At 43.5% G+C, this 25,159-nt stretch overlaps 5 protein-coding genes, 1 long non-coding RNA gene and 1 other non-coding gene across 12 annotated transcripts; 4 read left to right on the top strand and 3 right to left on the bottom strand.

Annotated features, from left to right (window-relative positions):
* Positions 1–1,082: 1,082 nt before the first annotated feature.
* Positions 1,083–1,706, bottom strand: LOC112885320 (probable CCR4-associated factor 1 homolog 11). Its single transcript, XM_025950963.1, has 2 exons — positions 1,327–1,706; positions 1,083–1,296 (listed from the first exon to the last, which is right to left on the bottom strand). The coding sequence occupies exons 1-2, from the start codon at positions 1,704–1,706 to the stop codon at positions 1,083–1,085; spliced, it is 594 nt and encodes a 197-aa protein (XP_025806748.1).
* Positions 1,707–4,090: 2,384 nt separating this feature from the next.
* Positions 4,091–4,163, bottom strand: TRNAE-CUC. The gene has a single exon. It is a non-coding gene; the product is annotated as a tRNA-Glu (tRNA).
* A 347-nt stretch (positions 4,164–4,510) lies between these two features.
* Positions 4,511–5,653, top strand: LOC112887247 (membrane protein PM19L). The gene is made up of 3 exons (XM_025953371.1): positions 4,511–4,717; positions 4,833–5,098; positions 5,189–5,653. Exons 1-3 carry the CDS (start codon positions 4,591–4,593, stop codon positions 5,303–5,305), a joined length of 510 nt encoding a protein of 169 aa, XP_025809156.1. The 5' UTR covers positions 4,511–4,590; the 3' UTR covers positions 5,306–5,653.
* A 926-nt stretch (positions 5,654–6,579) lies between these two features.
* On the top strand, positions 6,580–14,202 carry LOC112884803 (protein ABCI12, chloroplastic). 4 transcript variants are annotated; one of them, XM_025950380.1, is made up of 9 exons: positions 6,580–7,042; positions 11,206–11,322; positions 11,727–11,963; positions 12,111–12,275; positions 12,390–12,465; positions 13,091–13,155; positions 13,378–13,529; positions 13,627–13,806; positions 13,899–14,202. In XM_025950380.1, exons 1-7 carry the CDS (start codon positions 6,671–6,673, stop codon positions 13,525–13,527), a joined length of 1,182 nt encoding a protein of 393 aa, XP_025806165.1. In that variant the 5' UTR covers positions 6,580–6,670; the 3' UTR covers positions 13,528–13,529; positions 13,627–13,806; positions 13,899–14,202. The 4 variants fall into 4 exon arrangements, with proteins under 4 accessions (XP_025806165.1, XP_025806166.1, XP_025806163.1 ...); XM_025950381.1 differs by having other exon boundaries at positions 13,893–14,202; XM_025950378.1 differs by having other exon boundaries at positions 13,889–14,202.
* On the bottom strand, positions 14,192–16,564 carry LOC112884806 (DNA-directed RNA polymerase II subunit RPB7). Its single transcript, XM_025950385.1, has 6 exons — positions 16,415–16,564; positions 16,140–16,305; positions 15,918–15,968; positions 15,569–15,634; positions 15,091–15,159; positions 14,192–14,481 (listed from the first exon to the last, which is right to left on the bottom strand). Exons 1-6 carry the CDS (start codon positions 16,528–16,530, stop codon positions 14,416–14,418), a joined length of 534 nt encoding a protein of 177 aa, XP_025806170.1. The 5' UTR covers positions 16,531–16,564; the 3' UTR covers positions 14,192–14,415.
* Positions 16,565–16,599: 35 nt separating this feature from the next.
* Positions 16,600–23,311, top strand: LOC112884804 (1-(5-phosphoribosyl)-5-[(5-phosphoribosylamino)methylideneamino] imidazole-4-carboxamide isomerase, chloroplastic). 3 transcript variants are annotated; one of them, XM_025950384.1, is made up of 10 exons: positions 16,600–16,874; positions 16,999–17,104; positions 17,179–17,237; positions 17,533–17,740; positions 18,714–18,799; positions 19,419–19,520; positions 20,067–20,200; positions 20,838–20,886; positions 21,369–21,559; positions 23,300–23,311. In XM_025950384.1, the coding sequence occupies exons 1-9, from the start codon at positions 16,623–16,625 to the stop codon at positions 21,546–21,548; spliced, it is 1,176 nt and encodes a 391-aa protein (XP_025806169.1). In that variant the 5' UTR covers positions 16,600–16,622; the 3' UTR covers positions 21,549–21,559; positions 23,300–23,311. The 3 variants fall into 3 exon arrangements, with proteins under 3 accessions (XP_025806169.1, XP_025806168.1, XP_025806167.1); XM_025950383.1 differs by lacking the exon at positions 23,300–23,311 and adding an exon at positions 21,646–21,848; XM_025950382.1 differs by lacking the exon at positions 23,300–23,311 and having other exon boundaries at positions 21,369–21,848.
* A 326-nt stretch (positions 23,312–23,637) lies between these two features.
* On the top strand, positions 23,638–24,578 carry LOC112884807. The gene is made up of 2 exons (XR_003227181.1): positions 23,638–24,291; positions 24,368–24,578. It is a non-coding gene; the product is annotated as an uncharacterized LOC112884807 (long non-coding RNA).
* Positions 24,579–25,159: the final 581 nt, after the last annotated feature.

Below are 25,159 nucleotides of genomic sequence, written 5' to 3'. Positions count from 1 at the left end.
CCTTTAAACTATAGTAAAAATCTGATTTTAACTTTAAACTACAAAATCGGATAAAAAGGGCCATCCAAACTGGGCAAATTTGGCTCTTAAAGGTGGTTTCGAAGGTGATTTTGTATTGTTTTAAAAAAATAAAAAATTTTAGTTAGATAAAAATTCAAAACTGATTCATTTTAAATCAGAAAAATATGAAACTAGTACCAAAATTTTTCTAAAAATGTAAACCTATCTACTATTACTCTGTTTGAATCTTATTTATTTAAACATAATAGGCATAGCTAAAAGCAACCAAATACTATGAATATAAAAAAAATTGGATCCGAATAACTGACAAGTATAGTGCCAATGGATAGGTTACATTTTAGAAACCTATCTACTATTACTCTATTGGTATATTTTTAGAAATATAACCTATCTATTGGCACTGTACTTGTCAGTTATTCGGATTTAATTTTTTTACTTGTCAGATATTCGGATTCAATTTTTTTATATATTCATAGTATTTGGTTGATGTTAGCTATGCCTATTATTTTTTAATAAAAAAGATTCAAATAGAGTAATAGTAGATAGGTACATTTTTAGAAAAATTTTGGTACTATTTTTTCTTTTGATTTTTTAGTTCTAATTAGAATTTTTTATTTTTTAGAAAAGATACAAAACCACCGTCGAAACCACCTAAGGGTCAAATTTATCCGATTTCGACAGTTGGATGGGCTCTCTTATTTTATAGTTTAAGATTGAAAATCGAATTTTTACGATAGTTTAAGGGTTAAAAAAATCTCTAATGTGATGTCTGTCATCAGTGGTGCAGGCCATCGATGAGGCCTTGATGGCTGGCGCCGCCGTCACGGTACAGGATGCGCCTCCTCATCGCCGTGTAGATGCGGCAGGCGCTGTGGCTCTTCCGGCCAGCAAGGCACGCCGGCGGCGGCTCCGGGGAGTTCCTCCGCTGCACGGAGAGGCTGGCGGCCACGCTCCTGAGGCCCCCGCACAGGTCCGCGCGCTCGTGTGCTCCGCTATGTACTTGGCGTCGAACAGTCGCCCGGCGAGGAGGGCCCTCGCCTGCGCCGCGAACTCGTGCCAGGTCACGTCAGCTCGCCCCGCAGCGTCGACGACTGGACGGCGGCGAGCTTGGCCGCGAACGCCGCGGAGGCCACGCCGCGCGCGCGGGACTGGTCGAAGTCGACGCCGCGCGACCGCAGGAACGCGACGGACTCCGGGGCGTGGCGGTCGCGGCGGGCGTCGAAGTCCGAGAAGGTCACCTCCCACGCGACCTCGAGCGGGCGGCCGCCGTCGCTGCTGCCGAGGGCTACGGGGATGTTCCCCTACTCGTCGCAGAGCTTGAGCCCGAGCTGCACGGCGGGCAGCTCGTCGACGTTCGCCTTGAGGAGCGCGTACCGCTCGGGCGGGGCGAGCTGGGCCTCGCTTCTCCCGGGGGGCGGGCGGTGGACGGTGCCCGGGTACTCCGTGTCGATGGCGACGAAGGGGTACCTCGCGAGCAAGGAGCCGATGGCGTCCAGCTCCGCTTCGTAGTTCGCCGCCGTGACCGATCTGATCTGGACACCGAGCACGGGTGCCGCCACGGCGTGGTTGTACTTGTTGTACGGGGCGGCCGGCGGCGGTGGCAGCGGCTGAACTACACGCGGCGGTGGCAGCGGAGGTGCGAGCGGGAACGTGGCTGGAGCGGCGCTGGCGTTCCTGGAGAGCATCGATCAAGAGCGCTAGCAGCTTGCTGTTGGATCAAGATCGACGGGAGGCTTGCTGCCTGCGACGCCGCGAAGGATGGCCGGATGAATCGATGGAGGCGCCACGCCGCCACCTGCCCGGCATTACTGACTTTATAGGGCGGAGAGGAAGATCAGAGGAGCCTAGACTCGGAGTCCGTTAGCTCCGTGTCGTCTAAGTCCTAGACTACGTACGAGATCGCCTGGCGTCCGTCTCCGACGACCGCCTTTCCGACCTCCCCATGCATGATCAATTACAACTCCGATCCGTCGCTCTCAATTAGATGCAACAATAATTAAGAGTTTTGCTAGAGTCTGTCAAGTTATATATTTCTAGTGTCAAGAACTGTGAGGAGATTCATACTCACCGGGGGTAAATTATCATGTTTATGATGCTTGTTTGGATATATCGAAAGTGATGGGTGCGGCTGATGCTGAAGAGAGTGTTCGACAAGAAGACCGGTGACCTTGGTCGTGTAGCCGTGTCAGCTCAACGGGCAGTATCGTACGTGTTTGTTGTCTAGGAAGCAGGAGCTAGCTTGGAGCTAATGAGTAGGAGTGTAACGGGCTTATTAGCTTCATCATCAGTCCTTCAGCATTTCCAGTCATTAGCCTGTTGGAATTATAAATTTAGTGTGCGCAAACTGAGCACTAAACTAAATCTGGTCGTTTTGTATGCAAGAGATGAAGCAGTTGTGGGAATCATCCTCCCGCTCCACCCTCGAGCTGCTCCACTCGGTTGTACTATACTACTACTCGAGATGAAGCGCTCTTTCTATAAATTGGCCGTGATCCTGGACTTCATCACCACACAAGCACACAACTGATCCGAAGATTCAGAAATCGCCATGGTTTTCGTCTCACCAAGTTCTGCCTGCCTCAAGGCCACGACGGCCGCCCTGGCGCTGGCCGTGCTGGCCCTCGCCTACGCCGCGGCGCCCGCGCACGCCCAGCGGTGCGGCGCGCTGTGCCCCAACAACCTCTGCTGCAGCAAGTACGGCTACTGCGGCCGCAGCCACGACCACTGCGGCACCGGCTGCCAGAGCCAGTGCGCCCTCGGGGTCGGGGCCGCCCACCAAGCGCCTTTCGACGGCGTCATCAGGTCCTCGGCGCAGTATTAGATGTCCGTGCCACTGCCGCCGGGGTACACCTCCGGCGACAACGTGTTTCTCTTTCCAAAAAAAAAATCCATGTAATTTTCATGATTTGCGAACGTCAAGGTCAAGGCTCGTGCCGATCTGTTTGTCTTTTTTTTTCCGAATCGAGCCTCGCTCCCGTTTCCATTACTAGAACGGAAATACATCTGTTTGCCTTATTCGATCTGTTCATACATGCAGATTAGAATGGGAATTTGTTTCGTGCAGTTCATCATGAGATTCTTCTAACGAGCACGAAAACACATATTGTGTACATATCTTAAAAAAAACTCGATCGGGTGAGGTATGACCCGTTTTTGATTAAGAGGAAGAAACTGGCTTTCTGGTCAAGAAAACCCCTCGAAGATGTGTCAACAAGAGGGATTTTTTTAATCTCCGCCTGAAATTCGCTCCCATGGGAAGTCAAACCTACAACCTGAGTAGTGCTACTAGAGTCATGTAACCAAGTCAGCTAGAGGCACATTCGCTAATGTGTACGCTAGCGATGAAAAATGTGGCATGCTTGTGTGTTGGAAATTCAATTTGATTTTAAACGTAGGTATTTGAAGAGTACAATTGAGTTTTAGGTTTTAAATGGATGGGAGAAGAAAGATACCACTGGACATGATATTTGAAAGACGCCCTAACGATCATGATTCTCTGGCATCCCGTGGTGTACCCCCGCCTCTGGGACATACTATCCTCGGTCGCTTTCAACCGTCAATGCCCCGATAGGTTTATAGGGAAATGATCACCTTCTCTAAAAAGGCTTTCTTCCTTAGCCATAGGGTATTATTTATAGGATCCAAAAAGTTGATGAAGACACATGCACCAAATGAGATGTCCCTTCTTCATCTGGTTAGTACTCCATGGTCCTTGTTGGTGACCGAACATGTTAGCAAGACTTGTTCTAAAGGTCTTTTTAACTTCTTAATGAAACATATCCATCACATATTCTGGAAAAAAAATTCAAGTCTTGTTCCATCGCCAGTAATGACATCAACTTCCTGACTTCATATCCTTTGTACATTGGCCTAGATTTCCAATTCCTCATGGACGGAACTGAGTCGTCGAGTCTGATGCTGGAGGTTCTAGAAACGGTAGATTTTCTTCAATGAGACACGATAGCCTATATTCAGCGTTTCTTATGCAAAGACTTCCTCCACGTCTAGAGAAGATGAATGGAGAAGCTGAAATCGAACAAAAACCAGGAGGGTGAGACAGAAAAAAAATTTCCGTTGCCGGGACTCGAACCCGGGTCTCTCGGGTGAGAGCCGAGTATCCTAACCAGCTAGACTACAACGGAATGTGCTATAGCAGAAAACTACAAATTTAAAATATTTTTCGGCGGATTGGGTTGCGGCTGCCTCCGACGAATCTGCGTCGCTCCCCTGCAGAGGGATCCCTTCCTTGCTCGCAGCAAAAGCAACAGGCTCCAGCAGCCTCCAACTCTCCAGTCGGCAGCAAGGAATGGCGCCTGGCTTCCTTGCAAAGCAAAACGCAAAGAGTATCTCGGACTCTGGTTCTCTGCCTTGCTTTGGCACCGATCTTACCTTTCAGCCAAAGAAACTGCCCGAACGCAGCTCGGCATCCTCCTTTCCGGCGCGCATATATACCGGTCGCACTGATGCCTTGACGTATCACAAGGACCTCAGCCCAAAGCCCCAAATTTAAAGCCATCTCCGATCGATCCCTCTCCAGCCAGCCGACGGTCCGCGAGGGAGAAAGCAGCAATGGCGTCCGGCGGCCAGCGGTCCATGGCGTCCGCCCTCCTGTTCCTGAACCTCATCATGTACGTCGTCGTCGCGGCCATCGCCGGCTGGGCCATCAACTACAGCATCGACGAGAGCAGGAACTCGCGTAAGCCAGCCTGAATCCTCCAGCTCCCAAACCAAAAGTGTCCGTGACAGAAAAGTGTACCCGCGGCCGCATCCATCATGCTGAGTTTGCTGTTCCTCCCCGTGGGTTTGTGCAGTGCAGGTCGTGACCCCGCCGGTTCGCCTGTTCCCGATCTACTTCCCGATCGGCAACCTGGCGACGGGGTTCTTCGTCATCTTCTCGCTCATCGCCGGCGTCGTCGGCATCTCCACCTCCCTCACCGGCCTGCACGACGTCAACCAGGGGCTCCCGGCCAACATGATGTCCGCCGCCGCCGCCGCGCTCGTCACCTGGACCCTCACCCTCCTCGCCATGGGGCTGGCCTGCAAGGAGATCAGCGTCAGCTGGAGGCCCGCGAGCCTGGTACGCCGCACGAACCCCCGCATTGTCTTCTTTTACATGTGTGTTCTTGCGCGCCTCATCTGAACATCTCTGTGTGGCCTGATCGAGCAGCGCACCTTGGAGGCGTTCACCATCATCCTGACCGGGACGCAGCTGCTCTGCGCCGGGTCGCTCCACGCCGGCGCGCACGCGGCCATCCTCACGACCCCCATCGGCGGCAGGGTCTGATGACGTGGTCGACCGCGGCGGCGGCGGCGGCGACGACGGACATGTATACGAGAACGTGCCATCTTGGGCAGGGATTGGCGGTCTGCGCGCGTGATCGATGTGTGGCTGTGCACGAGTGATCGATGTGTGTGTGCCTGTGGGTAACTTGCAATCCGCGTGTGTTATTCGTTTGTAAGGTGTTGGTCTCGTGGTGAATGATTGAACTGTATATCGGCGTTTCTCTTCCATGTAGTGAGCCTGCGAGTGAAATTGCACTTTGCGCCCACCAAAATTCGAAATACGGTGGATTGGTCCAAAGAAATATGTATTCATCAGCGATGGATTTTAGGCATGGGTTAATAATTCTCTCATCGGGTGAAGGTTCAAGCGTCCCAGATGCAGGTAGGTATCCAACAATATTTTTTAATCAGCTAATTAATTACGATGATATGTACTCTATCATTTTCCCTCCCAAATTATTTACGTTAAATGCTATTTTAATTTATTTTATCAACTTTTTAGATCTACCTGATGACCCAAAATATATATAACTTGCATCCCTGGTCCCTTGTACTTACGAGCACATAGAGAGACGGTAATGATGAGCGTGTCACTACCACAAAATAGAGATTTTATGAAAGAAACTCTATTTTCATTCATCCTTCCGGATTGAGCACCTCCTGTTGATGCGGTTTCTCGACAAATTGGTGGCAGTAATTTCTACCTCAAAATAGAGAACCGGCGAAACAGTTGATAGTGAGCAAAATTGCTTTTGTATTGATTCCGGATTTCTTTTACCAATGCCAATATTGTTCCAAGTTTTGATGAACACCGTACATAGATATCGATGCCAACGATAGTACTCCTTTTCCTTATAAGGTCACAACTCAACCAATGACCAATAGCACTTGATTGGGTTTCTTTTTCCATTGGAATTTTGCAAGTTTTTCAGTGACGAATGGAAATGTATTTTGCAGTTAAAAATTTGGTGTTCATTGAATTCAATTTTACATGGTGGAAAACAACTTCACAAAATTCAAACCAAAATTAAATCCCAAAAGATAGGAATTGATCTCCTCAAAGCATATCGAACCCAAAAGAAATTTATACGTTCTAATATACAAATAACTTTATTCAAATCATTTTGACCGGAATTTTGAACCGAAAATACTGGATGTACGAATTCCGGTAATTCCACCGGTGGACCGAGAAAACATGCAACACTGAATCTTGTGCAGCTAACTAATTTGGATTACCGCGAGAAATAAACCGCTGTGCTTTCCCAGAAAACCATTATGGGTAGCCCAATGCCCAAAAGGGTAAATTGCCTCAGTCGTGGGCTCGTTGCCGAGGTCCGACCGCCCCGCGCCGCGCACGCTCCATCCGATGGCTGCCGCCGTCCACCTCCGCCCTCTCCACTCGCTCGCCCTCCGTCCCCCCGCGGCGAAGGCTGCGCCCAGCTGGCTCCCCCTCCCGGCGAAACCCAGAGCACGGAGGAGGGGCAACCGCCTCGCCCTGCTCGTATGCTCCGCGTCACCCCCCGCGCCCGCGGCTCCCTCGTCCTCGGGCGGGGACAACGCCGCGGCGTCCGCAGCGGCCAGGTGGGCGGAGTGGATACCGCGCGCGGCGGCGGGCCGTGCGGGGGCGGGCCCGGAGCAGGTGCTCAGGCTTATCTCCGGCGCTGCGGCCACGCCCGTTTGCCAGTTCGTCGACAAACCGCGCACCTTCCTCCACTCCGTCGACCCGCGCGTCAAGCTGGTAAGTAGCTGTTGTGATTTTAGCAACTCGTAGACTAACAAAAGAGATTCTATCAAAAAAAAAAACTCGGAGAGGCACGGTAGCCTCTGAAAAGGCTGTGTACTGATAGTGCTTTAGTATTTGGAGGTTCATCTATAGTACATCTCAGTCATCAGTAGTTCTTTCCTAAAAGTTACAATGGCTTTGCTTGAGTTTCTGTCACTGTGTTTCGAGAGAGTTACTTCGTTATGTCAGTGCATTTTACAGCAACACTAGATCTAAAATTATCCAGTTGAGAAGCTATTTTTTTTCGCGACTGTGTCCGAGCACGTTTTTCATTAAAGAGGAAAGAGGGGTCGTAACCTGTAGAACTGAGCCAAGGAACAGGGGTAAAAGCTCAACACCCACCACGAAAAAAGGGAAAAAAATGCTATATTGCAAACAATTGGCGACCCTGCGCTCGTCCAAGGGAAGTAGTGAAAGCATCAAGCTGCTTGTGGCCTGCAAGCTCCCAACAGATGGCCTCGTCAGCGACGCACGCTAGTAGCTCATTAACAGACTTCACTCGGTGATCGAAAGTCCTCCTATTGTGCTCATTAAGAGATTCTGTCAAAAAAAAAGGAGAGGCACGATAGCCTCTGAAAAGGCTGTGTAGTGATAGTGCTTTAGTATTTGGAGATTCATCTATAGTACATCTCAGTCAGCAGTAGTTCTTTACTGAAAATCACAATGGCTTTGCTTGAGTTTCTGTCACTATGTTTCAAGAGAGTTTTGTTATGTCAGTTCATTTTACAGCAACCTATATCTAAAATGGGAAAATTCCGTACAAGGCCCTCAAACAAATCACGCTTCCTTCTATGGCCCTGCAAAATTGCAACTTCCTTATTTGACCCTGATTTCATTTTCCTTCCCTTCCATGGCCCTGCCGTTACATCTGCAGTTAACTCCCAGTTAAGTGACTGTGAAAAGACAATAGTACCCCCGGGGGAAATCCCCTGCAAGGCCCTCAAACAAATCACGCTTCCTTCTATGGCCCTGCAAAATTGCAACTTCCTTATTTGACCCTGATGAGCTCACAGATATTATGGCCGTTCGAGCTATAATATGTGCTTGAACACACTTGTATAATAAGGCCTTCACATAGTGTTTTGTTGAGTTATTTGGCAAATTTTGTGTAGGACTATTAACCAATCTAGCAACTTCGATTTCTTGTTGTAACTTACTAACTTCCCCCCTAAGTCCTTTTGTCATGGGGAATTAATGTAATCTTACTATGGAGGAAAAGAAACTGAGGTTCTTAATCCGTGGGAGTGGGACTGAACATCGATAAGCAGAGACCTGGGAGGTGATTGAATGCACTGCTTTACAGAGTACAGTGGAAACAGTAGGTTTGAAATGTTATTTTGTGGATCAAACAGGCAAAACTCTCCTCGATCTGATCGACTCCCTGTAAAGTTAGCAGTAAGTTTACGGTGACTAAGTCAGGGAGCTCGTCTTTTGTGCGCGGAGAAGTTGGGCAAGTCTGACCAAGCTCGGATCGACGTCCAATGTGACAAATCAAAGTAAAAGAGTATTTTGAGCATATAGCGATGATTGTGTGCATGTCAGCTTCCAATATACCCGTAGCTATATAATCCAAATAAAAAATGAAGAACCGGAACCAAGAAGGTTTCTCGTCTAAATGCCAAAAACAAACATTTTGGTAAAGGAATGAGCAGAATCATTGAGTCAAATAACACGCACCCAAAGTAAATGAATGTGTACAAATGTACTGTGAAGTGAAATCGAGGGCTTGAGCTCTTGGATACTGCCAGTTCATTACAGAATGTTTTGTATATGATGTTCATTGATGGTCGCTATCTCTACTTCACCAAAATAGTCGCCTGAGAAAACTTCTCTTTTGCTTTGGTTTTGAAGCTGCACCAACATGGTAAAGTTCAAATTAGTCTCTCTTTCAATCAGGACGCACAGGAGCCGAATGTCTTTACTGCATAGCAACGCAGAGTGGCGTGGAACATGATAAAGGCCGAATATATAAAGAAATCATGTGGATCACAACACCATTACCTCTTAGCCTCCCAGCTTTTAACAATGCTTCCTCAGCAATTGGTCGCCATTGCTGAGCGCACGAGAAAGTAAGCCCCATCCCTACAGTCAGCCCTCGCAAAAGGTGTATTGTTCGAAGCACTGAAAATAGCTCTTCCGGGAAGCTCTTCAAATAGGAAAGAAATAGAAACAAGTCATTTCAGGAAGCAAAAATGCACACAAATACATAGATAAATCACGTATGTGTGTGAATAATGCAAACAAATGGGTGAATAAGAATATAGGATTGGTTACAAAAATACAGGATATTTGTTTACAGGTTTGGACCTTTAAGGTGTGACCATACCTCCACTCCAATTTTAGTAAGTGAAGAATCATCAGCAAAAGGTGACATAACAGTTACACCAGGTGGTAATCTTGTATCAAACATTCGAAGTGATAATTGAAACAATTCTTCTAGCTTGTTATCAGCTATGGTCCTTGTTTTGATACCGAGCTCCCTGAAATATTTTTGTAGTCCATGAGCAAAACAGGTAATATATCAACATTCGAGAACTATTCACCAACACTCAGCACCCATCTTGTCCTTAACGAGATTCTTTCATTTTAAACAGGAATCCATATTTCATATCTTCATTAGTTCTAGCTCAGATTGCTTTGTTACAGTACATAAATATTCCATTTTACTACTTCGCAATGATTCAACTGTTTAAATAGATGTACACAGTAGAATATAGCATGGCTTGCAATTGAGCATACCTGAAACCTTCTTCGGCCCTCAAAAGATCATCATCAGCCATTGCAACTACAAGATTTGCATAAGTAAGTCGTAAATCCTCTGGCAGCCGGCCCCTCCGCGCGCCGCGCCCCTGGGCAGCCGGCCCCTCTGCGCGCCGCGCCCCTGGGGAGCTGCTCCTCCGCACGCGCCTGGAGGCCACGGGAGAGGACGAGGGGCTCACGGGATAGGACGGGGGAGATGGGGTCGGGGGTGTGCGTGGGAGTGGCAGGGGTAGTTCAGTCCAAGAATTTTTGCTTCTCACCTCAAACCTCAAACCCTAACAGATTGGGCTAACAGATCTAACGGGAGGGCCATGGAAGAGAACGAAAATAAAAAGGAGGCCACAGAAGGGCGTTTCAGTTTTGCAGGGCCATAGAAGGAAGCGTGATTTGTTTGAGGGCCTTCCAGGGAATTTTCCTATCTAAAATTATCTAGTTGAGAAGCTATATGGAGGGCTATTGCAAGTACCTTCTTTATTAACTTTTCGTTTTCCTTTTTCTTGCTTTCTTTGCTGCATACCAGAGTTTGTCTTGACTCTTTTCTAATCAATAGAGCCTATGCTTCTAAAGTTAGAAGTGCTCATATATACTTGATCAAACTGTGTTTCATGTCTCACCTGTTGAATAAAGTGATCTCAAACATAGCAGATTTTTTTCCTGATTGTAAATCACCGAATTTTAAGTTCATTACTTAATAGTGAGAATTTTCGTGTGAATGCTCCAAGGTGTTGTTGCCCTCTATGTTTTATATCATAAGTAAAATCAGTGTCTTCTGTCTTGGACCACTAGTATACGCCATATGGCACCTATAAATTATACCTCAGACTCTGTTTAAAAATGTGGAGCCTGGGCCGAATAGCACCGCCTTGGCAGTTGGCACCTCGCCTAGCATGGTGTTTCTTCTCCTCGAGTGGTTTAGGACTTGGTATTTGTATGAAAGTGGAACAAATTTGAGAGGGAGAGAGATGATCTGTGACCATGGAGTTCATGGATGCATGGTAAGATTGAATTCTTTGTTTTGATATGAATTTATTCTACTTAACAACATGGCACCACTCTAGCTGCTGGCAAAATGTTAATCGCTAGGTGCTAGGCGTAGCCTGACTGCCTGCTTACCGCCTAGCGCTATTTGAAACATTCTGCAAGTTTTCTGCAAATTTATAAGGGTATTCCTGCAGTTAAAACATCATTTTTCTTGCCTGGTGATGTCTGGTATCATCACATCATGTTACCGAACCAGTTTTCAGTGTTTTAGCCACCTTTCCATATTAACATAAGTTTAACCAAGTTTGGAGATACACTAAACGGTGTTGTGGTTGTTGCCTCCTACAATTCAACAATTCAAATAATTGTTTTCGCAGGTGTGGCTCTTGGCCCTTGTTGTCCTACCAGCCAGGTCAAACATTTATATGCGGTTCGGTTTGGTAGTATTCCTGGCTCTTCTTTCAGTGTGGGTTTTGCCAAATCATGTATGGAAGGTATGATTTGATGCCCTGCCATGTTTGAAATGCATTTGTAGAGTTTTATTTGGGCTTACTAGTGTACTGTGGTTTCGATTGTTTTGGAGTTTCATTATGAATTATGATGATACATGGTGCGTCAATGGTTTTTTGTAAATAGTTGCAGCTTATGATTTGTGATACATCCGTATGAAGTTTCATGAAATTGCACAAGGATAGTTTCAATATACAAATTGGTTCCATGGCATTGAAAGATCGCAATTTTAGATATTTTCCTTATGTAGTTGCTACTTTTCCTTATAGGATTAAGGTATTGTTATTTACCATTCTGCTTCATAGCATGTGATGCTTTGTATATTGAAACTATCCTTGTGGAGATTCGCTTGCTTGTACCTGTAAACCAAATCGTATTTACTCTGTAGGATCAACTTGGAAGGGTTGCTCTCCTTTCAGGATTCATATTCATAATGCTGGGATTTGGTGCTGATGGTGCACCTTCATTGGTTCAGACGAGAACTCCTCCCCCTTCTGTTCTAGGCATACCGAACATTCCTTGCTCCACAAGTGGGTATTCTTACACAATCATGAAACTGGGGCCACTACAATTTACAAGGAAAGGCCTATCAGTTGCAAGTACTTCGGCAAGCCTCTCCTTTGCGGTACATCCTTCATTTGACATGCAACTATATTTTAGCAAAGACTTTCTTATGCTTATTGTATATGGCTTCCAACCACCACCTGAGTGGAGACCGCACTGTTTATCATTCGTTTTAATCTTTACTCTCAAACATGTTGTCTGTGTGCAGATATTCCAAAGTGCAAGTCTCTGCTTGACAACCACCACTCCTGAGCAGCTTGCTTCTGCTTTGTGGTGGTTTATGATTCCACTGAAGCACATCGGTGTACCAGTACCTGAGATAATACTTACACTACTGCTTTCATTGAGGTTCATTAATTTAGTATTTGATGAGGCAAGTATATTGTAAATGTCAAATTAATGGTTATACCTTTTGTTTCTATCTAGAAAGATACTCTACTACTTGAGATCTAACTTTTGATTATAATATGTTGAAACATTTAATTAGGTCCGCAACTCAGCACTGGCGATTGTAGCACGCCGGATAAATTGGAAGAAGCTGACAGCTATGGAAACTATAGATAGTAAGTACTTTATACATCTACTGGAGAAAAGTGTTTTCTACATTTGTAATGGTTGACTTCAAGAGAACTTGTTAACAATCACAGCCAGAATCCAATACATAACCAACTAGTGCATGCCGTCTGCTTGCCAGGAGGAACCAAAAAAAACTACTTTCTGATTGATTAAATATTTTGCTAATTATATGGATATACCTGACATTGTCCTAAATTATCCAAAATTGGCATTTAGTCCGAGTCACCCAATTGCCTTCAGTCATTCATAAATTAATGTCTGGCCACCCATTTGTTCTGGTGACAAGATTGAAGGAAGAATGAGATCAGACATCTTGCATTGCAAGAATTACAGGCAACTTGGGCCATCTCAAAATGCCTACTTAGTTTGAAGACCAAAGGTGTAGTGCATCATACTTTTGCAACTTTAAAAATAGCTGTTCGGAGATTGTAAGATGACGATTCTTGTAAACGCGCAATTGCAAAGCATATACTCTAGTTGAGTACCCTAACTAATTTCAGCAGTATGGCAAATTCTTCTGTTTCTGTAGGATATATGCGGCTACCATTATGGCTTTATTTGGTATCTGAACTGGAAATATTTACTGAAATATCCTTTACATGCAACATGCAGTTTTCTTCAACTATATCCGACGGATATTCAAAAATATATTTGATCATGCAGAGCAAATATCCAAGGTTAGCCTTTTTCTATATTTTTTGGTTTCTTTGACTTGAGTTACTATGAATGTAGCATGATCTTTGAGTTAATTATATTATATTGAGCTACTGTCTAAGTATCTATTTAGAATTTTCCATGCCTGGGTCACATGCTTTAGAAGTAAGGTTTTGAGATAATAGGATGATAATCCTGATGCATTTGATTGCTTTGACTCTTGACTTCCTATCTTATTTGTTCAGGCAATGATAGCTCGAGGGTTCCGTGGTGATCCAAGCAATCACAAGATCTACTTCCTTACAGAATCTTCATTTGGCTTTGCGGATCTATTTTCATTGCTTTGCCTGTTTGCTCTGATGGGCCTGGCTTCCTATTCTGATCAGTTGGTTTGACGGTACCAAAAAGGAATTTCAATTATTCATGAAGTATCCATCGTTTTGATATTTTCAGGTACATATATAAACCTATTAGCAACTTCTCCATTGTTTCAGGGACACATCGGGATTATCATGACAACTTTATTTCTTGTTATAGCGAGGCATGGTTAAACGACTTCAATGGTTGGACTTCTTGAAGCAGCACATTCAATGCTGTGGAAACAAAGTAATAACAAGATTTGTTGAGAACAAAAACTAGGGTTTAGGACTACACTAACACGATATTCCAAGCAGGTGAGTCAAATGTGCTCTCTATATAATATGAGATGTACATGTCTATTTTTCTGAATGATTTTTTATTGTCATCTGACGTCAGTCAGTTGTAGGCACAACGTTTACATGCGTCCTTTGAAAGGCAGCATCGGAAGTGTAAATACATGGAAGCGTTTGATGACAATTGTCAGATTTGACACTAACATCAAAAGGGAAATGCGAGTGATTATTGTTCGAAGGGAATTCGTCAGAATTGCTTCCCCATTATGTTGTAGAAACATGTCAAAACATCCATCCTGAAACCTGTAATGCAAAGTTATAGTTTTGCTCCAATTTTTTCTTATCTGTACTTAACCATAGTTATGGTAAGATACTTGAAGATACAAATGGTGGAGAAGTTACGTGGTTTGTGACAAACAACTCGTGAATTTGAGTCCAGTTCATCAAAGCCAGCCTAAAAAAGTTTCAGTGGTGAGGATAGTTTACAACAGTTAAGAGAAACCCTAACATCTCAATCTCAATACAGGTTGAAATATCCTTACAACCCTTGCAGTTTTAACACTACACTGCATTTGAGTCTGCATCCATCGCACTCGGAACACTGGAGTGCTATCTCGTTTCTTAAACCATTTACACTGCTGCACCAGGATCGCTGATAACACCCAGAAAGTCATCTTTTATTGTGCCAATGCAAAACTGCAATTGAAGGATTGAAGTGTCAGATCATAGCACACGAATAACATTGAATGATTAAATGGCATTATAGAGGCAGGAATTCAAATACACAATGAAGTTGCTTAACGAAAATAGATTTTTTCCTTTAGGTGTCTACTATGCTTTTAGCATGGGATATACAAGCAAAGCATCTTGTCACAGAAAGATATTAGTGCACAGCAGATCTTCTAGGACAGTGCAAAACTGACCTAGAGCCCTAGAGTATCAAAGGCCTAGTTAGTTACTCTCTCCGTTCCAAATTATTGGTTGTTTTGGCTTTTTTAGATGCATAGCTTATATCTAGGTGCATACAAAAGGTACGTACCTAGAAAAGTCCAAATGACCTATAATTTTGGATGAATGGAGTACAAACTATAGCTACAGCGCATAACATTGTTTTTATGTGACAAAAGACAGCATGGCTATTGTTTACTAGGCATTAAAACAAAACAAATAATATTCAAACATCCAGTGGCATTGCATAACTTGTGGTTGTCATCTACAGATCTATACTAAAAATTCTAAATAATGAAAAAGCACACCGAAGTTCAAACTTTCACGGTAAAACAATTTTGATGGTAATAAACTTACAATTTCTGTTGCATCAACACGAGTACCAATAATCTTCAGCCGCACCTCACTCTCCTTCTGAATTTTTACCTGAAAAGACAAACAAGCAACTCAAAACGAGCACAGGAAAATGTCTAAAAACTAGCTTTGAACAGAAAAGTCCTCTTACAACATGATATCCAATGCACAAGTCTGGTCTTTATTTTATTAAAAATAAAAATATTTTCACAATTTATCGCTGCAAATATGCATTGATGTAACATGCAGCTGGATATAAAGAAAAATTACAAGAAATTTTATTTCAAAAGTATGACTAAGAACAATTGATACTTGAGAGTAAACACTTAGCATACACGAGAACAATAATCCAACGAATATCCATCAGAAAAATAGTCTACGTTTACTGCGAACTTGATGAACTTAAAAATTATAACTAGCTAGCAGTAGTTACATATGATTGAGAAGACTTGTAACTACTACTTATAGGATGGAAGCATACCGATCCATCAGAAGTTGTGTAGTTTGGCACATCACCAGATTGGAACTCCATATCGTCAGGAATCAACTGCATTGCGATTGAATAGCACACAGGAACAGAGCATTACTCAGCAGCACAATATTGACTGACAGCAAAATTTAACAAGATGCTTATGCTAATATCCTCTGGCTGTAAAAAGCAGCCATTTTTATCAAACAGATATAGTAGTCATAGTCGTTGTTTTAAGGAAGTATCAGTAACTTCCTACGAAATTCATTACTGGTGAGGTAACCTATCAGGAAGAGAAGTTCTGAAGCTTACTTGGGTAATTTTAACTACAAAGCATCACCAAGAAAAGCAGATCACTCACATGATTGGACACAAAAATCTGCACCGGCCCAGCCTCTGCGAAGAAGCCCATCTGCAGAACCAACAACACAAACAGCTTAGCCACTAAATCAGCCCTGCAATCACCTCCTCCAACACCAATATCATCACCACCAGCGCCTCAGCACAAAACTTCACAACAAATTCGAGCGAAGCAAGCACAGCCCCGCGCAGTGGAGGGTAGGATGCAGATAGGCAAACCCACCTTATTGACCATGGTGACGACGGCCTCGAGGATTTCACCCTTGAAGGGCCTGAAGACAACGCACTGGTACTTGACGGGGAAGGTGACGTAGCCGGTACCCTCCCGGATGAGCCCCTTGCCGATGTCCTCCACCCCCGTGATCGCCACCACGAATCCGTGCCGCCCGCTGCAAGACAAGAGCGAGAGCAACCCGCGTGCCGTCTCAGCGCCGCCCAATCCGTCCTCCTCGTAGCCCTAGATAGCTAGGTTAGGGATGGGGGGAGGGGAAACCCTACCTGCAGGTTCCCTCGACGTCCTTGATGAGCTTGGAGACGAGCTTGTCCCGGAGGTGCGGCCCGAAGTGCCGCGGGTGGAGCTGCATGTTCCGCTCCAGCACGATGTGGAAGAACATCTTTGCTCCGCTCCCCTCGGCGGCGGCCGGCGGCGAGGCGAGTTGAGGCGAGCGAGTCTTTTCTGATCGCCTAGCGGTAATGCTTCATCTCTATGTCCTCTCCCCGCGACACAAGAGTAATAAACCCGCGAGGCGCCGTCTCCGACGTCGGATCCACATTCCAGTGCATCTGGACCGTTCAATTAACGCCTCATCCCGCAATTAGGAGTCGCCCTTGGTCAGTTGGTCTGGCCGTCACACCACTCGAAGCAAATACCGGAAAACGCCGCCGCCGCCGCCCGTCCGCCGCTCTTGCCCCATCCCGCCGGGCCCGTTTGCCGCCTGCCGCCCCGACACCGGTACTGGTAGGCGCCGGCTCTCATCCGTCTACCCCTCCCTGCCTGCATATCGGTTGCCTAAAGGATCATACTTGCTTGCTCGCGCTCCTCATTTGCTTTCCTGCTGTTGCCTGTTCGCTGCCTACCGCAGTGCCGGAGGATGGCGTCGAGATGCCCGGCGAGGGTACCTTCTCCGCGGTGCCACGGATGGCCGGGCTCGTGGGTTTCGACCCGCCCCTCGAAATGCGGCGCATCGGGTATGTGATTATGTGTTCCCTTTCGATTGCCTTTTGTTCATGGCTTGAGATTGATTGGCTGTGCGTTGTGGCAGGAGGACGTTCCGTCATTTGCGCCGCTGTTAGCTTCAGGCCATGCATTGACATACACAAGGTGTGTAAGAACGGTGCCTTTAGTTTGTTCTCTTGATGCCTATGTGTGCGAAATCAAAGGGCACTGTGGTCAGTGTGTCATCTGAAGTTATATGTGATTGCAATCAGTGCCCTGGCTGTGTCGTGCAACGACCAGTTTGAACGACTTGTATGCTTCTTGTTTTCTTGCTCTGTGATAAGGCTGTGGACTAATGGTGCTAAAATTACTGAACTGTCGTTATTATCCATTTATTCCCTCAGCTCAGTTAGCACTCAATAATAGTTTATCTTATGAGATATGCTTATTCAATTTTCAGGGGAAAGTTAAACAGATTGTTGGTTCTACTCTTCGGGATTCATCAAATGATGGCACAGCACTTGTGACAAACTTTGAATCAGACAAATCTGCTGCAGAATTTGCAAAACTCTATAAAGAAGATGAACTTATTGGCGGACATGTTATAATGCTTGGCGCAGATCCTGCAAGCCAGGCTTCATCACTGGAGGCGCTACATGCATATCCTGGTGAGAATGTGTTGATCTAGTTGCTGCAAGAACTGTGGTTGTTCATTGGATTAGTTTTGTGCATACAACTGTCCGTACTTTTTGTTTGTTTAACAGCATATACCAACAATCTGTTTTTGGAAGTATATGTTGTTGAAATTTGGAAGTAAATTTGTTTTCGGTAAAGCACCACGAGCTGGATTTAACTGTCCTTTTTATTTGTTCATAATTGTTTGTAGCATGGATAAGGATAATACATAATCAAATACTGCTGATGCTAGCTGGAAAATTTGTATTTATCACATTTTTATCATCCAAATTTATGATCAATGAAAATAAATTTAGTGTGAAGTCTGTTAAAATGTGGATCATGGATATCATAAATTTTTATTGTGACTCTAGTTTCTAATTTGTTAGACAACAACTAGATGATTCTGCCTATGCATACCAATGTATGGTATCCTATTTAAGACGGAGCTGTATAGTACTAGGTAACTTGTTTTCTCAAATATGTGCACATCACAATACCACCTTTGTAATGTATCATGAAATTTACTAAACAGAAAGGTGGTACTTCTTGCACAACAATTAATTTCATTGTCTTAAAGTGCCATTCTGATAGGTCTCCACTATATAAAAAAAATAGATATAAAGTTAGCCTGGTGAGGATTAACACATAAATATATGAGCCTTACCCCCCATAGAAGGCTTTATTCAAGGCTGTTTGGAGGCTGTCTGTAGCTGATACTCCTTGTACTTCATCTACACATATATTTGTTGAACCCCTAATATCTGTGAGATCCCAGGGTAAAGAATGATCTCAGTGCTACAGCCTCTTGTGCTTGTTAAATTCTTTAGGAGGTCACCAACCTTTGTCTATGGAGAATTTTGTACATCTTCTGGTGGTTGTTCTGTTTGTATGGTTTGCTTCTGTTGTAAGCCATGAGATATCATCATGACAAACTATTATAAAGATGGGCTATCATAATACTAGGTGGTTTGCAAGTTGGAGGTGGAATAAATTTGGAGAATGCAATATCGTACCTTAATGAAGGGGCAAGTCACGTGATAGTAACCTCTGTACGTGCTCATGCTCTAAATTTGTGTTAATTATATTATTCTCATTTTGTTTCAATTTGTGACATCTTGTATAGATGTGTTTGTTAGTGTGTACTTTCACTGATCATCCTCCTTATTACTTCTCTTGACCAAGTTTCTATCTTCACATTTTGGAGATTCCTTCAATGCCAATGTGTTTTGCGTGTTGGCTGTCTCCATAAGTTGATTTCATCTCGATGAATATGCTAGTTTGGTAGTCACATTGCTGCCGTCAAGGTTGTCATATGCTTCTTGTTATGTCTCTTCCTGATTGGGCTTGTCAATAGTCTTGTCATGGCTTGGTCAATACTCTTAGGTGGTCATCCTTTTTGTAAACCTTATCCCTGGATGCCACTTGGAACATGGTGGAAGGAGCAGATATCCCTCTCCCTTTTCAGCTGGTAGTATTGATGATTCTTTGCGAATAACGCCTTTAGCTTCTGCTGAGGGGAGCACTCATTTTTTTTCCTTTTTGCGCCTTGTCATCTTTTTTTTTACATAAACTTTGCACAAGAAAATACCTGAAATTTGTTTTTACTGCAGTTTGCCTTCTCTATTATTTGAATATTTTTAACTCATGAATTCAAATCTTTTTATGTAGTATGTGTTTAGTGATGGCAAGATGAACATTGAAAGGTTAAGGAAACTTGTTGAGCTGGTTGGGAAACAGAGGCTTGTGTTGGACCTTAGTTGTCGAAAAAAGGTACAAAGTACATAAGGCAACTATATTTCATTTTGTGATGTTAGGTTCATCTTTTGGTTCTTTTTATCTGTGATACTGGAATTATCATTAAACCAGTGAACAATGTGGGGTTGTGATTTGCTGAATCATGCTATTTTTTTTTCCCTCGAATACACAGGAGAGTCATGTATCATGCATTAAGAAGAGAAATTTGAAGTACAGCACACACCCTTACATCTTTTACTTGCTACGTACACACCGCATGAACATTAGAGTCACCAAACGCAACTAACCAAGGAACTAACAAACTATTTCCTTTGAACTGAGGCTGGATGCATTCTTATGGTGCACTTTTTGGTGGTCACATACATAAGCAAGAGGGCTGCATACAAGCCCTGTCTTGGAGTGCTGAAAAATGTTTATGTAGTTTTGAACGAAATGCTACTCTTCATTGCATGAATTGTAATCCTGATAAAGAAAACAAGCATATTCCTTGTATGGACACTTTATCATCTTGTTTACTATTTCAATCTTTTGTAATCTTCTAACCATAACGTTCTTCGCTAGGATGGCAGATATACCATTGTAACTGACAGGTGGCAGAAGTTCAGTGATGTCTTTGTGGATGAACCGACATTAGAATATCTTGCTTCTTATGCAGATGAGTTTTTGGTTCATGGTGTTGATGTGGAGGGCAAAAGGTGCAACTATCTTCCTTGTTATCTAATCCACTTTTGTATAAACTAGTATTGCGCTGGTGGTGCTTCTCCACCCGGCGCCTATGCGTCTCATAGGACTGCATTTTGAAACAGAGCATACGGGATATAATTGTTTTGTAAGTTGTTGCATACTATTAGTCTATCATTTATATGATGGACTAGTCTTCATATGCTAATTTAATCTTTAGAAATCCTTTCTTCTGTAGGCTTTTTAATAAAGATCTAAATTTGTTCTACCATTGAAAATCCGAAATTAATCTGCTGCTCCCAAGAGAAAATCCTACTAAATTGTCTTTTTTTTTGCAACAACAAAACCTTTTAGTACCAGGCAAGTTGGCATAGGCTAGATGAAACCCTGTGAACCACCAACAAAAAGGAAAAATGTGTATCAACTATATAAAGGCCTTAAAGTAATATTACTAGGGATCTAAAACCTAGTTCTTTGTTTTAGGTCTAATGTAGGCAAAAAGTTTGAGCTAATTTCTGCTTGGGTATATTATCACTTTGCATTATATAGTTCTTATCTTCTGAAATCTTGTTGATAATCCTGCTCTAGCAGTGTAAAATTTGCTATCACACAATCACCCTTTTCTTATTTAAGCTAGGGTGTGAATTACAGGTTGGGAATTGATGAGGACCTTGTGGAACTATTAGGACGTCATTCACCAGTATGTACAGACATTAAATTTGGACTTCCAGTTTCTTTCTTGATCTTCTTTTCATTCTTTATATGTTTTCCTCTTTGTACTGCATATTATAACTTTCATCTAATTTTACTGTTTGTAATATGCTGCCAGCGAATTAAATACCAAAATAGAATGAAGCAAAGAATACCCCTTTTGTGTTTTGATAACAAATATTTTTTTGATGGTGATTGTTATTTCAAGAGCAATGCACTAACTTGCACATGGTCATAATTTAAAACTCTCTTGAGTTATTTTAGGTGTCAGTCAAGTCGAATCAAGAACTAGTTGATTAGCAATCTTTCCATGCTTCTTGACCTCAAGCTATCATAAGTAATAACTCGTGAAGACTATGAACATATGAAATTTTAATATACTTACCATGCAGGTATCGTCATGTTTTTAGAGTTTCTTTTACTGTTTATTTGGGAAATACTGAGATCACATTTGTATCTTTGATTCCGTAGATCCCAGTAACTTATGCTGGAGGTGTGTCAACAATGGATGACCTAGAGAGGATAAAGAAAGCAGGCAGAAGTCGGGTAGATGTTACTGTTGGGAGTGCTCTAGATATATTTGGAGGAGATTTGCCCTACAAAGACGTTGTCCTTTGGCACAAGAAGCAAAGTATGGTTGGCCAACTGTGAAGAAACATGAGGTATGGCTTGATCAGTAGTATCAGCTCATATAGCTCAACCTTTGACAGAAGCAAACTTTCTGAACATTCTATTGGAAATAATTCAGTGGGTCGGTGATGCATTTGGAAGCTGAGGGATATGATTTGTTCTTGTCTCGGCATTAAGATTTCATTTGTTGATAGTCTTCTCGAGTTATCAACAAAAGGGGTTGATTCATGATTAACTGACTGTTGTTAAACCGTTTCTTACCAGTATTGGTTTGTTGTAACTATGAGTAAGCACAGCTGATGGTGACAAATATTTACGTTCTGTGCAGTCACAATTCACAATCGACACCCACAATGTTTGTTATCCGGTTTTCACTCAAATTCCAGGTTTTAGAAGGAAAAGTAAAGGAGCCAGGTAGTACCAGTTCTAGGGATTTTTTCCTTGACTGTTCAATTTATTTAATATTAATTGGAAACATGGCTAGACTCACTCTTGATAGTTCTCAATTACAATTAATATTCACCTATTGAAGTTTACACTTTTGAATTTGAACCAAATATGTGTTTGGGTTGAGACTTGTTCCCATAGCATTAGCAATATAGCATGTTGGCAGGTTATGAGGCCAGTCTGTAAGGCCATGTCCAACAGTTATCGCCAGTTGCTGGCTCTTAGAATTATATGGCAGCTCGACGTCACCGTAATCCTGTAGGTCTAATTTTTTTTTTCACGCTTCTCGAGGACCTACTGTTAGGCATTTTTTACTCCATCCATGGTCCGGACGCGTGGTGCGGCAAAGAGGAGCTTCACCTCGATTCCTGCGTGGTCCCACTGGTGGCTCGGGTGCCGCGCCATGAGCTAGCGAGAGAATACTCGCTAGCGCGGATGTTTTGGTTGTTTCTCTTTCCTCCAGCTCAGCTAAAATCTGAGTCAGCTAGCGACCTCGCCTCCAAACCCTTTGGAGGAGGCCTAAGTCACTAAGTCTGTCTGGCGTCTGCAGAATTGAATACGAAGTAATAGATTTGAGATTAACAATGCAACCACTAGCCACATGCATAGTTGATGACACTATTGGTGTGTTTGGTTCGCTGCCTAACGCGCCGCAGCCTAACCTTAGGCGCGCCACAGCACCGGAGGCATGCGAATAGCTAAACTTAGGCAGCCACACTTTCTTAGGTACGGTTCCATCGATATGCCACATAATTTTCACGCCGCACCTGCGGCAGTTGATTTGAGCGCCGCACCCCGAAGGCACGCCACACCTCTAGCCGCCACTACCCATCGCCTGTGACCTCCATTACCAGAGCTTCCACCTCCCGCCTCCGCTCTGAACGACGTCCCCGACCCTGTTTTCGGCTGCCGATTGAAGGTACGCATCTCCCCTTCTCCTCGCTCATAGAGCACGCAAGCGCTGCTGCACCGTGGGAGCAGGTGCTGCCATGGGAGCACCAGCCGTCAGCGTTGCAAATCTATGGGCGGTCATGGCAGCACTTGTTGCAAAAGCTCAAGATCCGTACGCGATGGGGCCTAGCTGTTATGGATTTGGTGGCCGTCGTGTCCCTGGTCAGCGCCGTCCGCATGGCTTGCTCGATGTGTGTCCGTTCATACCTTGTCCCGTGGGATCTGCCTTGGTTTTTCCCCATGCGGCTAGCTGCATGTGTGTGCACAGGCGCCTATGTTTTGTGCGGCCAGGAGCTTGCTCACGCAGTGGATCTTGGTCAAGATGCATTTGTCTATTTCTGTTCCTAAAATTCTTTTTTCTTTCTTGCCCGCAGAAACAAACATCGCTAGGGGCTGCTCCAAGGTATATCAATATTCCGGCATCCAAAATACTTTACAATCTACCGATTCAAGGTGTGTTTTGTGTGTATTCTAATTAGTTTACAATCTATATAGATGGGTGCAAAGAAGCTATATCTTGAGTATTGCAATTATTACGAACATTACTTGCGAAGAAGAAGGTTGCTTGTTTGCATTGCCATCTGTGCTAAGCTAAAGGTATTCTCCATATTTTTTTCACTCTATTTTTGTTAACATTTTTCTGTTTCAGTGTAATACATACTACTAAGCGACATGCTACTTTCTACAGGATAGGGCAAGAAGGCTTCTTGTTAAGCCTATCAAATTCTTCAATGAAATGCAAGAACTATTCCTCAACAGCAGTGCTGATGGTTCTCTTGCTATGGATGCTACTAATTGCATGAATGACCCTCAAACTAACGACACACAGGGTGATGAAGATAATGATTATGATGATGATATATTCAATGACCTGTCAAACTATGCTCAGCCTGTAGATGACCTAAGTGATGATTCTGACACTTTACCTTCTCCAATAAGTGGTCAACCTAACTTTGCATCTCAAGTTGCTGAGAATAGCTCATCTAGCTCTGGGATGAAGCGTCTAAAAGCTGAAGGTAAACATGCTAAGAGAGATGTGAGACCAAAGAGCTGTATGTAAAAAATAGGAGATACAATTGCAACTACTTTAGTGACCCTTCAAAACAAATCAAGAAGCCAGCGCCAGCTCCACCTCCTATGCCTAATTCTGATGGTATATTGTGGCAAAGACTTGAAAATATGATACTAACTACCGATTAAAAGGTGATGGTAGGAAACTTTCTAGCACATAAAGATCAAAAGGGTATGCGTGGTTTTCTATCTGGTTTAGCTGAGGTGATATTTCAATCATGGGTATTCAAATTTCTTAGTGATGCGGGGCTGTGAATTTCCCTGGGTGGTTGGCCGCTTTTGTTTATGTGCCCAGGTGATATATGTTGCAATTGGTTAATTATTACTTGCATTGTTTGCACTTTGCTAAAGTGGATTGTTTTGCATTGTAGACTCATCCAAGAACTTAACTGAAGATGGATGGTGTCAATGAAGGCTCGTTCTTTTGCACTTCTTCTAGGCTGATATATGATGGCTATGAAGATAGATGGTGTTGCTCACATTAATTTGTTTAGCACTTAGATGATGCTTCACACTTTTGTTAATGCATACTTTGCTATAATGTAACTAATATGAACCAATTAAGGTTGTTATTGATATGATGTGGAGATATTATCAATTTGATACGGACATATAGATATGTTATGTCCATTTGTTATGGTTATAACTATTGCAGTTCTATGTTCATCAATTTATATTAATTTCTCTATGTTATATTTATGTGGCTAGTTTTATGTGTGGTAGCAAAACAAACAGCCACCACACATTCTCATGTGTGCCTAACTTTAGGTGCGGTAGCAAAACAAACAACTACCACACTTTTTTACAAGATGCCTAATGTTAGGCGGAGTAATGAACCAAACACATACTTTAATTTAGGCAGCTTAGGCGCGCCACACTTATGGCAGCATGCTAACCTTGGACGTGGTGTCTTATGTAGCAAACCAAACATACCTTATAAAAATCTGTGTTGACCAACTAGTTGCTCTTAAAAAAAGATAACCGTACATCACATCAGGTAAGTTTACTTACCTATATGGAGAGAGTCCATGGATATTATTGCATCTGGTTACTACGAAACCAACAGGTATTCCTGTTGGTACTTGTTCCGGACAACACTAGACATTTCACTCTATGAAATATGATTGATAAATTAGTTTGGAGCCTCTTCTGTTTTGCACTTT

The sequence above is a fragment of the Panicum hallii genome, chromosome 3 (assembly GCF_002211085.1).
Source record: "Panicum hallii strain FIL2 chromosome 3, PHallii_v3.1, whole genome shotgun sequence".
NCBI lineage: Eukaryota > Viridiplantae > Streptophyta > Magnoliopsida > Poales > Poaceae > Panicum > Panicum hallii.
Note: the sequence above shows the minus strand (reverse complement) of the source record. Positions and strands in the feature narration are given on the sequence as shown.